The 13,083-nt window shown below is 42.7% G+C and overlaps 1 protein-coding gene across 1 annotated transcript in view; it reads right to left on the reverse strand.

The window, feature by feature from the left end:
* The window catches only part of PSMA3 (proteasome 20S subunit alpha 3), a 29,772-nt gene that overhangs the window by 13,934 nt on the left and 2,755 nt on the right, over positions 1-13,083 (reverse strand). The window contains exons 2-8 of the mRNA XM_077464460.1: positions 7,392-7,474; positions 5,746-5,869; positions 3,815-3,916; positions 3,656-3,729; positions 2,621-2,693; positions 1,585-1,650; positions 416-462 (exon numbers count right to left, since the gene is read on the reverse strand). Coding sequence (XP_077320586.1) covers positions 416-462; positions 1,585-1,650; positions 2,621-2,693; positions 3,656-3,729; positions 3,815-3,916; positions 5,746-5,869; positions 7,392-7,474 — 569 coding nt within the window. The remainder of the gene's footprint in view (positions 1-415; positions 463-1,584; positions 1,651-2,620; positions 2,694-3,655; positions 3,730-3,814; positions 3,917-5,745; positions 5,870-7,391; positions 7,475-13,083) is intronic.

Here is a 13,083-nt window from a genome sequence, read left to right on the forward strand (position 1 = left end):
AAAAAAAAAAAAAAAAAAAAAAGAGAGAACATCTCGGGTTTCCAGCCGAGGCAGCGACATTTGTTTGAATGCAGAGGCCGGGCGTGACGTCATAACATGGACATCCCCTCTCGCCGCCAGTTAGAATGATCAAGTGGCGGAACAGCCGCTATGATCATTCTTATGGTGTAGGGAATCGCTGGCTGAAAAAGACAATATCCAAATGATGCCTGTAGCTGTAGGCATCATTCAGATATGCCCGCTCAAAAAGATTCCGGGGTTATGGCAGCTAGCTGCTGCCATAACAGTATTTAATGTCAAAGTAATGACCTACATTTACAGGAAGGCAGTCGGCAAACAGTTAAAAAAATAGAAAAGTACTATGGCTTAACATTTTAGTTTACATCTTTGATGTCCCCAGTGTGTCTATACTCACATTTTTGCAACTTCTTTCACCACTTCCCGACATGTCATCTCCTTCATCTGTCAAACACAAAACATCAGGCGGCACTATTAGGAGGATTAGTGTATACATTACATGCAATGGAACAGACATGTCAGTAAGTACCCCCATGACTAAGCTACTGGGAGCGGAGTGAAACGCATTGGGGCTTGGCACGGCTGGAGTCCAGGCTGAGGTTGCCACTCCTACGGACTACGCGGATGTGCTGCTGTAGGGAATCCTTTCCTTTGTACATGTCAGCAAGTACATCAGGGTACCCAATTTCACTATTCTACATTGGAAAGGATGGAACAGACTTTCAATCACTTGATAAAATGTCATGTGTCCCACTTTGCCTGGCTGGGAGACATCCATGATCAGCTCTTCTCTCCCCAGCCATACCATCTCTGGTCGACCCCTAAAGCCTTGTACACACTGGCCTGAAATCAGTTGGTTTGGCAGGAAATGACTGACTTTTGGCCCGTGTGTATAGGTGTCTGTTCAACATAAGCCAGTCTCATGACTGGCATCAGTTGCATGGATATGCTGGAAAAACCAGCCGCCAATGGCTGGCAGCACTGATCAGTGTATTCAGGCGTACTCGCCTTACTCGCATTGTTTTTTTTTTGCAGAATCCAAAAGAAGTGCAGGGATTTTTTTTTCCTGCACTGGAATCGGATCGCATGGGTGTTCTCACCCATGCGATCCGATTCCTGTCCGAATCCAGTTTGCACTGCCATCTGTGAACCGATCTGGGGGTCTCAATAACATTGTGTTGACACTTGTACTGGGCAGTGTGAGCTGCCTGCGGGAGAAATGCGATGGAATTGTGCTGGTTCCTGCATCGCTAATGTGAACCTAGGCTTGTGTGAACCTAGCAGGCGGACAATGACACTGAGTAGCTGCGCGGCTACAGGTCAGGCTGGTGTTGCTCTATACAAGCAGTGGGAAAACTTGAAAGGAACTTGGCGCTGTCATCAAGCGTGTTGCTAGAACAACGCTTTAGCCTACTGTCGGGAAGAGCTTTGACCATTCTACTCTTAAGGAACTCAGTGTAAAGTTAAGCAGAAGATAGCTTGTTTGACAGCTCCAACATATCGGGATATAATTTTTCCTATATTGCTTTTTTTGTCCTAACCATATAGAAAAAATGTCACACTCACCTGAAGCTTCTCAATCTCTGTCTTGGCTGCTTGTTTGGCTTTACCAATAGAACATCCCCAGTAACCCTGTAGCATACAAAGAAGTACACAATTTTACAATTGTTTCCCGTATAGACATAGAACAATGTATTCCAGTGTATGTCATTCACTGTTAGACTATGCCAAAAAAAAAAGAGGGCGACTGTCCCCTGAAAATCACTAATGCTGTTTTTGTGCTCAACATCCACAAACAAATCATGAATATATTTTCAATTCTATTCACAAAAGTTCCTCTCATCAGCCTTTTATTTTACAGGAGGATTCAAGACCAGATCAGCAGAGCTGACCCCAGCACTAATTCCGAGCACTGTACCACACAAAACTACTTAAAGAGTAACTCCACTTTTGGTGGGGGGGGGGGGGGGGGAGAACATTCCCCTCCGGGTGATCTATGTACATTTCAAGGATTTAAACATACTTTGTTGCAGATTCTTACCTTTTGTTATTCTAAAGAAATAGCTGTTTGTGTCCATGTCCAGAGTGAATCTATACTAGAGTGGTTTTGTAATGATCAGCTGCTGCACTTACAGAATTCTAATGAGGAAAGTGGCAGAGTCTGCATCCCTTTAGACATTATTTCCCTTTGGGAGTATCTCACCAAAAATTAGATTTTTGTTGCAGGGGATGCCAAAAATCTGACTTTTATCTTAGTGCAGACTTCTGGGAAAGTCAGTGAGCCAATCACACAAGCAGGAATTGACATGTCTGAGGCATTCTGTACACCAAAACTCCTTCAGGTTGCAATATCACATTGCATATTACTGAAAATGACAGGACTGCAGATGGAACGCAAACGGTCATTTTTAATACCAATTACAATACGACTCGTGCAGCAATTGTATATTTTTTTTTTTGCTGCACTATTTCTCCCCTGCGAAAGTGGAGTTACCCTTTAGAAGGCAATTGTCTAATTTTACACATCAAGTGACACTGAATGACAAACACGATATTCCTAGATATAGTTGGACCTACTGCAGTTAAAATTATTAACACTTACGTAGGATATACCTGAAGGGTCAACCATGTACAACTGAGCTCCGTCATCTTCATTGTATGATCCCAACATGAAACTGTATGGAAAAAAAAGCTGATGTAGTGAAGGTGTTTCAAAGACTCTGATCTGTTACATCTAGCTCTTGTGTACCAAATATGTTCTAAAGTAGAAATAGTTTTGGGCCGGCCTGTCTCCTCCGTCACTGTGTTGCTGGTTATCAAGACCACCATACATACTCAAGAACCCAAAGAGGCAGAATACGGGCCAACTATGAACTTTAAAGAAAAAAAAAAAAAAAGTGGTCAACAAAAAACTGTGGACATGTTACTGGTTTATAGAAATTGTAACTATACTGAAGACAGCGACACTGTCATTTCCCATAACATAGGAGTTATGGGAAATGATTATCGACATTGACACACAGACACCTACACAGGTTGAACTGGGTAGACTAGCATTTTATTCAACCTTACCTACTATGAAACTACATTACATAAGGTTAGTAGAGATCACTGCTATTACCTCTTAAAGATGAACTCCAGACAGGGTATATATTATACATAGTTACATTGGTCTAGCTTGGACCAATGTAACTATGCACAATATATACTATACCTGGCCCAATTGAAGTTGGAAATCACCACTATTCCAGTGATCTCCACTTGCTTCCTAGATGAGTGGCCCACTTGATGCACTGTGAATACAGAAGGTTGGCTGCCCATGCTGAGCATGTAAAAATAGAACTGCACCCCCACTGTAGAACAGCAAGAGACAATTAGAAAGATAGCAGACATGTGAATTAAAAAGGTTTCTGATTGCACATCCTTTCTGTGATATACTTTCAGTAACTGACAACTTCAGAAGCGTCTGACACCACCCAAGAAAATTAAACAGTACAAGAAAGATTTGCACGCTTCAGGCTGGACTACAGAAAGAATAGAGGAAACGGGATTTAAACTTTCCAAAGAAGCCTTGCTAAGCTAAAGTGGAGTTTTATGCCTTGTAAGTGGTGAATAAAAGTTAATTTCCATCACATACCTGCAGCCAAAAGGTCTGACAGCACTGTACAGTGTATATGCATGTACATACATGGCCACTCTGTCTGCAAGATGCTGCAAGGGGGTGTAAAAAAAGAAAACAATGTGTATTCAATGTCACAAAAAACAAAAAAGTGATTTGCTACAAATGCAAACATACCTTTAATGGAATATCATAACCATAGTTGGATCTGAAGTTGGAGGCCTCCTCTCTAGCAATGTCTGCCAAGGAACGTGCATCAGCCAGAAGTCCAGCTACAGCCTGCAATCCACATATAATCATTACATAGTTACATGATGGATCCATTCAAAATCACAATATTTGGGTAGCTCTACAGTATAGTTTACAAAATGAATTTCCAACCAAAAAAAAAAAAAAAAACAATGTGACCAAACTTCCCCATACAGATAAATATAGACTAGACCAATGTGGAGATGACCTTTCACTGCCACAGCCACTTGTGCACTTTAACACAATTGTAATGCAAAAATGCAAATTTTAAACCTGAAGATTAGTTAACACCCCTAAATATCATTTACTTAAAGCAGGGATCCTGGAGAATAAAACCGTTTTTTATAACACATGGTATTAGAACAGCTGATCAACCCATATTATCACTAAAAAGACGTTAAAGAGGAAGTAAACCATGATGGATTTTACTTCCTCTTTTTTCCCCTGCAAAGTAAAAGCATAAGGGGCACTAGCCCATTATGTAGCACTTATCTGCAAACGAAGCAATGGAAGCATACATTTTCACCCCTCTTCCTTCTGGGGCCGCAGACTCCAGCTCTGATGTCACACCCGTACATGCCCGCAGGAGCCAACAGTCACGGCACACGCTGGAGAAGAAACAGCACGGAGGGCCCTTTCTTCAATGCGCCGATGACCTCATCGGTGCACTACAAAGTAAACGTCACCTAAATGGTGCACGTTACGAAGATATTTTCAGAACATATAGGTAAGCCTTTGGGGGTCTATTGGACCCCAGTGCCTTCCCTGCACAATACTGAAGCCAACAGAGAACAAATCAAGCTCCTTAGCCATTTCCCTTGCCAAGAGCTGCCAGGGAGTGACAGCTCTGAACCTGGAAGTGATGTAATAAGTGTCTCCTCCTGGTCTATACACTAAAGGGAGCTCCCTCCAATGTACCCTTTGACACCTACCATGCCAGTCCCAGGCTCAAATTTGGGTAGCTGTGGAAGCTGACACATCCAAACTCACAAAAATCGCACAGGAATTTGCTTGCACACAACTGGATGATTGAAGTCACAGCAGTCACTAGATATAGGAGGTTGCAAAATGCATTTTTTATTTAGCTCAGTAAATTAGGCAAGTGGACATTCTTTTGCAAAGTGAATTTTCACATAGAGTCACTTCTTTTAACAAACTATGAAAAATCAACATGCATTGCAAACTGAGCACAGTACTTCTTCAGCTTGCTGGTGCTGCACTTTCCAAAGCAACTGATTTTGAGTAAACTCTCAATATATCAGTGCAGATTATAGGAGTCCTACTACTAGTGCCTGTTCTGAATGTATACACACACACACAAGCCTGATAGAAATTAATTCAGGTCTGCTGGTTACAGAAGGGTTTACTTCTGAGGGTGCACTACCCTTATACACCAAGCTTTAAATGATTTTAAGAAGAGGACCCTACTCCAATGCTATGCAAAAGTCAGATCTTACTTGCATTTCTTTTCTTCAGCAAGTAAACCAAGACAAATTCCCTCACTTTCAGGTTGGTTTACTAAAGGCAAATCGACTGTGCACTCTGCAAAGTGCAGTTGCTCCAGAGTTTAGTAAAATGAGTGGAAGCTCTGCTGACTTCCATCATCCAATCATGTCTAAGCAAAACGCTGTTTTATTAAAAAAAAAAAAAAATGTTCCTTATACATGACTGGGTACTCTTTTTAAAGTAAAGCTTTCTTCATTTACCAAGTTCTGGAGCAACTGCAGTCAATTATCCTTTAGTAAATCAAATCAACCCCTTTGGTTATAATGTTAGAAGACAAACCAGAAAACTGCAACTAGATTTTCTGCATTTTTTTTTTTATTTTTATTTTTACAAGCCAGTTCCAAGGTTCTTACCATTCCAACATGCCGATCCACATTAAAAATACGCTTATTAGAACCTTCTTCATAAAGTTTGGAAAGGACAAGCTTCTCTACTCCAAACACAACTCCGTCTTTGCATCGGATGCCAATGGCTGTGCTGGAAACAAAGAAGCAAATTCAAAATGGTTCAAAGAGCCGAATACACAGGTCATTTTCTATAACGCTAAAAGTACCATTACTGGTCAAAATAACAGATTTTGTAAGTGCTGAACAAGGAAAGCAGCTCACAGATTGCCCCAGAAATCACACTGTCTGTTTGATTTACTTTCAGGTTTTCCCACATATATGCACAGAGTCTGTGGTCGACTTTTTGCACCCTAGCCATTTCCTCACCAGCAGAGAGCTGATTTTTGGTGATAAATTACCACCCATCTCCCTGGGTGCTTGAGATGGCATTTCTATTACAACATTGAGACAGATCAAGTGATTAAAGCTTGAACCACCTCCACTCAGCAGCAAGTATGAAGTAATGTTTGGAGTGGCATGTCTTAGTATCCAAGGACAGGAGCAGGCCAGAAGCTGCCTTTGCAATGTATCTACACCGATCAGCCATAACCACTGACAGCTAAAGTGAATGACATGGAATTTTGTTACAATGGTACCTGAAAGTGAGAAAGATATTAGACAGCAAGTAAACATGTTATCCCTGAAGTAGATGTTTTAAAACAAAACAAACAAAAAAAAAAAGACAACATTGTTGTGTATGAGGTCGTGTGGCTGCAGACTGCTCAGGGTGCCCATGCTGACCCATGTCCACAAGCATTACAGTCGGCGTGTGAGCATCAGAACTAGACCATGGAGCAATAGAAGAAGGTGGCCTGGTCTGATGAATCACATCACCATGGTCGGGTGCATGTTACCTGAGGAAGAGATGGCACCAGGATGCACTAAGAGGAGAAGGCAAGCCAATGGTGGCAGTTTGATGCTTTAGGCAATCTTCTGCTGGGAAACCTTGGGTCCTGCCATTTATGTGGATGTTCCATTGACTCATACTACCTACCCAACCATTGTTGCTGTTCAAGTACACCCTTCACGGCATCTTTTGGCAGGATAATGCATCCTCCCACACTGCAAAAATGGTTTGAAGAACACAACAAGTCTGAGGTGTTGATTCAGCCTCCAAACTCTTCAGATCTCAATGCAATCAAGCATCTGTGGGATGTCATGAGAAAAAGTTCAATCTACGGAGGCCCCACCTCACAACAGGGCTTAAAAGATCTGCTGCTGACTGCTTTGTGTGGGTTACCACTGCATACCTTCAGAGGTCTAGTGGAGTCTATTCCCCCAATGGGGGAGGGCTGTTTTGCCAGCAAAAAGAGCCTACTCAATATTAGTTGAGTGGTCATAAGGGTATGGGCGATTGCCATAATTGGGCATAAGAAGTTAAACTTTACCTTATGGGAGGCACTTATAAATACCTTGGCATACTGTAATCAAATTTAAGGTCTTTAAATGATTTCTGTGATACAATAAGCCTAATAAAAAGTACTAAATTATTGATAATTTATTCCTTAACAGTATCAAATTAGACATTTTGGGATGAGGGCAGATATAAAATAAAATGGGTCTTCTCTGAAAAACGGAAAGAGTCATTATTTTAAAATGAGCAAATCACTTACCTACTATTTTCCACTGCTTTAGCTGCATACTCAACCTGAAACACTCTGCCATCCGGAGAAAACGTGGATGCTGAGAGATCATACTGAGGAGAAAAAAAATAAATAAAAAAAGTTAACTATTAGAACACTCTGACAATGGACCCCCAACACCCAAATGACCACCTCCAGGAACAGAGATTTTGGTAAATTATGAACAAATGTAACCTCTGTATGGGTGGATCACTGCGCTGTGCATTAAAATAATTACATGTTTTTTGCCTGATAGTAGAGCCCCACTGTAGTTCCATCCTGCTCTGGATATGAGAGCTGTGGGTCTCAGACTGCAGCATTGGTGTCGTTTGTCCACCCCTTTTTCCTCTTGGCCATTTACAGAATACCATGGGAACTCAAATTTTAGATGCAACTTTTATTCCTGGTGACTAGAACAGTTAAAGTGTAGCCAAAACTTTATTTTGGCTATATGATCTGTTTTTAGTCCACAGTGGGTTAAAGCCCACTGTCACAGAGCCTGTTCAGACTGTGGAAAGATCCCAATCATATGGTTGGAATCCACCCAGAAGCCTGGATGGGCACCTGGCTCAACCTCAGTGATCCGCTAAGAGCCTGAGCCAGACTCTCCCAGCCCCTCCACAGTCAAACCCTCCAATGAGCACTGGAGAGGAGAGCAGAGTCAGTGACTGACAGTAATGGCTCTCTGCTCAGAGCAGAGGAGGAGAACCGAGTAATCAGCTGTGTTTGATCGCTTAGTTCTCACTACAGAACCGGCAGCGTACAGATGAAGCATTGGATCGATTCTGCATTCACCTAGGGGAGTATACATTTTTTAAAGCCAAACCTCTCTTTTAGAGTGAATCTGCCCAACAAGGACAGCAGCAATAAAAAACAGACAGACAGCGTTCTCTTGAGTTATACTTTAGGGGCCTGTGTCGATGGGCTGTCTTTTGACATCACTTTGAAAAGACTCTGAGAATATTTTGAATGTATTGACAGGCACAACTGACCTCCCTCAGACCGGCTTCTAGCTGCTTTTGCTTTCCCATAGACATGTATAAGCAGAGAAGCTGTTCTGAAGCAAGCAAAAGCCTCTTCCATCAAAATAACCTATTTTACTGGCTTGACTGGCAACCCCTTTTCTGAATATACAAAACAGTCAAGAACATTAAGAGGTAAAGCTACTTCATCAACAACTATTTTTATTGTACTTACAAAATATTAAAAATATCAGGGTATACAAGTAGAATTCCCCTGTAAACTTCATATTATCATTTATAAAATAAGACAGTAGCAATAACACACACACAAAAAATAAAAAAAAAAAAAAAAAAAAAAAAGGAGGGTTACCATGGGAAAGTCCAGGTTTGAACTCCCCCATGGTGATCTAAGTTCAGGGTCCTCAAGACTGTAATCCAGCACCATTAGTTATCCCATTTGTTGCAAACAATTAGCATCCCACTGTTCAATGTCCACGTAACATCGCATTGAGACCTGACGATATCCAACAGGTTGCAACATGCATCTATAAAATATATCCATAGTGTCAGAGTGACCGGCATCACAAAATCAAAATGACTGCCATAAAAGACAATCCATATTTGTAACAAGAAGGTTCAGCATACGCATCAGAACTTGCAGGGGTCCAGAAAACATCCAGATGCTTAATCGAGAGCAGTGCAGGGAAAGAATGAAATGCCAAAACCTGAGCGCTTTTGTTGGACTTGGTTGGCTGTGTCAGAGAAAAGGCTAATGTGTGTCCTGCTGTGCCTGTGGGCTCAGAAAAGGAACCAAGGGCAGTGACTCCACCCAGACAGCTGCAGCAGAACATCACCAACACACCAATGTCACACCTCTATAGTGGAACCAATGCCGCAAGCATCTGATGCCAGAAAGTTACCCAGGCATCTCCTAAGGAGTCTTAAAGTAAAGGAAGTTTTTTTTATCTTAATGCATTCTTTACATTAAAGCGGAGGTCCACCCTAAAGTGGACCTTCCGCTCATTGGAACGCTCCCACCCTCCAGTGCCACAATTGGCACCTTTCAGGGGGGAGGGGGGTGCAGGTACCTGTACAGTACAGGTATCTGCACCCACTTCCGGCGTAGATTCTGCAGAAGGTATGCCCCTTTCCGCAGAATCTACGCCCCTTTCCGAAGGTCCCCCGCTGCCTGCTGGGAAACACACAGATCCCAGCGACAGCGGGGACCATCCTTATTGCGCAGCGCGACTCACGCATGCGCAGTAGGGAACCAGGAAATGAAGCCGAAAGCCTTCCTGATTCCCAAACCCAAGATGGCGGCGGCAGCACCCAAGAGACGATCGAGAGATAGGCTTCGGGTGCCGACATCGCGGGCACGCTGGGCGGGTAAGTGTCATTATTTTAAAAGTCAGCAGGTGCAGTATTTGTAGCTGCTGGCATAAAAAAAAAAAAAAAAAAAAAAACGGCGGACTCCCACTTTAAGATAAAATGCCTTCTGTGTGCAGCAGCCACCCTCAGCCCCTCTGATACTTACCCGAGCCCCATCTAGATCCAGCGATGTTGTAGGAGTGTCTCGGCTGCCCGGGACTCCCCTCCTCATTGGCTGAGACAGCAGTGTGGCACCATTGGCTCCAGCTACTGTAAAAGTCAGTCAATGAGAAGAGAAAGGGGACTGGGTCACAGGTGCCCACATAGAAGATGCTTGCTGTGGGGGCACCGAATAGGAGGGAGGGGCCAGGAGAGCTGAAGAGGGACCCGAGAAAAGGAAGATCCGGGCTGCTCTGTGCAAAACTACGGCATAGAGGAGGCATTACATTTTTGTTATTTTCTTTTTTAAATAAAATTACAAAACACCAACCAACCCTGAGACTTTACAAATCACTTTAAAATGTACTGCCCACCTCCCTTCAGGAGCCAATTTACCTTAAAGAGGAACACAGGCAGGAAACACAACATATGTACAGCAACAAACATGATAGGCACAAAATTAAAGTCCAACTAATGGCAAATCCTTTTCTCTTTTTTGGACAGAGGGGAGAGGGATTAGAACACTTGTCAGCTTTTATTTCTGTCTGTGTCCCCATTAGGAAGATTCACCCTCTGTCCTGTTTACCATTATCATTGAAAGTAAAAGAATATACTACATTTTGGGTTGTCCGCAGAACAGTAGAGGGGAATGCTTCCTATAGGGACGTTAGTTCTGCTGACATAAGGATCCCAAAGGAATTCCATTACATTGCAGAGATTTCCTTTCACTTTCTTGAAGGAAAATCTCAGAAATTAAACCCAAATAAAAAAAAGTTTTGCTTATAGTCCTATTTTAATAGTCTTTGGTATGCACGTTCAAAGTGTGAATAGAATGACGCTTTATATAAACCTATACTTCAATACCCCACACTAACCAACTAATAAGATGCAGCCTTACTTCCCATACAAATCATCAAAGCCTTTAAGCGGTAATAAACCACTAGGCGCTTTTTTATTTTATTTCCCTCTAACTTGCAAGGTAATGTAAAGCCATAATGTGCCAATATGCATTACATACTAGCACATTATATTAAACTTGCCTGAAAACGAAGAATTCCAGCGACTTGCTGTCACCGCTGCAGGCGCTCCCATCTTCACCTGGTCTTCCTTCCGCATGTGTGCAGGAGCCGCTGTTTACGGGCCATTCCTTCACAGTGCATTCTCCGCTGTCCCCGGCTGCATGCACAGTAAATCTCTCCTAAACTGTGCATGTTTAGGAGATAATTACCATACCTGTAGGTAAGCCTCATAGGCTTACCTAGTAAGTAGAAATCAGAGATGGAAGTTTACTCCCACTTTAAAGGTTTTTCACCTTAAAGTAGGAGTAAACTCTGTCCTACCACTTTTATCTACAGGTAAGCCTATAAGGCGGCTTACCTGTAGGTCCTGTAAATATCTCCTAAACATGCACAGTTTAGGAGATATTCAGAGTGCATGCAACAAATGACATCATTGGCGCATGCGCTCTGAAGGTTTGGCTTACAGTGCCAGACCTTCAGAGCCTGTGCCAGGAATGGTGGCTCCCGCAGAAATGCGTGGGAGTGACATCATCGTGCCCCTGGACACTCATGTAACCGGAGGCTGTGACTTCAGCCATCTCAGCTGTGACATCGTGGCGCGGGAGGGCTTCATTTTAAGGTAAGTTTCTCATAATGTGCGGGGATGTGATGCACATTATGACACTGCCTTGCATGATTTTTTTATTTTTTTTATTTTTTCAAGCCCCAGCGGCTTACAACCATTTTAATGCATTCTATGCATTATAGTGGAAGTAAAGACTATTTAAAACAAATGTCATTAACTGAGCAGCTCAGTGAATATTTACGGCCCTGATCTGTATCCCAAGCATATGCATGGTAGTGACAACATCATTGCCTGGCCTAACAACTGGGCGAAGGCACGGGACCTGGAAGACAGACTTAGCAAAAATGGAAGCTGCTTCACTACAGTGCTGGACAAAACCATATGACATGCAAGTCTGCAATAATGTTCTAATATTCCGTGCATACTAATGGCATAACCCACCTGTGGGCTCAAAAAAAAAAAAAAAAAAAAATTATTAATATATATATATATATATATATATATATATATATATATATATATATATATATATATATATATATATATATATATTTTACACACACACACACACATACACACACACACACACATTTTTATGGCCAAGTTTACTTATGCTTTAAAGTGGACCTTCCGCTCATTGGAACCCCCCCCCCCTCCGGCGCCACAATTGGCACCTTTCAGGGGGGAGGGGGGGTGCAGGTACCTGTACAGTACAGGTATCTGCACCCACTTCCAGCGTAGATTCTGCAGAAGGTACGCCCCTTTCCGCAGAATCTACGCCCCTTTCCTAAAGTTCCCCGCTGCCTGTTGGGAAACACACGGATCCCAGAGGCAGCGGGACCATCCTTAATGCGCAGCGCGACTCGCGCATGCGTAGTAGGGAACCGGAAAATGAAGCCGAAAGGGCTCCACTTCCTGATTCCCATACCCAAGATGGCGGAGGCAGCACCCAAGAGACGATCGAGAGATCGGCTTCGGGTGCCGACATCCCGGGCGCGTGTCACTATTTTAAAAGCCAGCAGCTGCAGTATTTGTAGCTGCTGGCTTTTAAAAAAAAAAAAAAAAAAAAACACGGCGGACTCCCGCTTTAAGGTGAAGGACCTTCTGTGCTGCAGCTCCACCCCCAGGCCCCCCCCCCTTTTCCTTACAGGAGCCCAATTTGATCCAGAGATGTACACAGGCTCGCTCTCCTCATTGGACCGATTGATAGCAGTGGGAGCGATTGGCTCCCTTTGCTATCAAATCGGGTGACACAGCAGCAGGGCCAAGTCCCGCTGTGTGTCAATGGATACAACAGCAGGGCTTGGGAGCAAGCATGTACGGGTGCCACTCTAAGTACTTTGCCTGAAACTGTTGCATTTTGGAACATATGTAAGCTTTGTATAGGTCTATGGATGTTCAATAGATTTTAAATGCAGCAATCCACGACTCGATTTCTTCAGAGATAGAGATATAATACATACACACACACTTTTTACATAACAGAAAAATAAATACATTTCAGAACTTCTTCCACCTTTAATGTGACCTATAAACTGCACAACTCAGTTGAACAACAAAAAACAAATCTTTTAGGGGGAGGGAAGTAAAAAGAAAACTCTAAAATAATA

This window comes from Lithobates pipiens, unplaced genomic scaffold (assembly GCF_037356315.1).
Source record: "Lithobates pipiens isolate NorthernLeopardFrog02 unplaced genomic scaffold, aLitPip1_a1.2 Scaffold_30, whole genome shotgun sequence".
In the NCBI taxonomy this organism is placed as follows: Eukaryota; Metazoa; Chordata; class Amphibia; order Anura; family Ranidae; genus Lithobates; species Lithobates pipiens.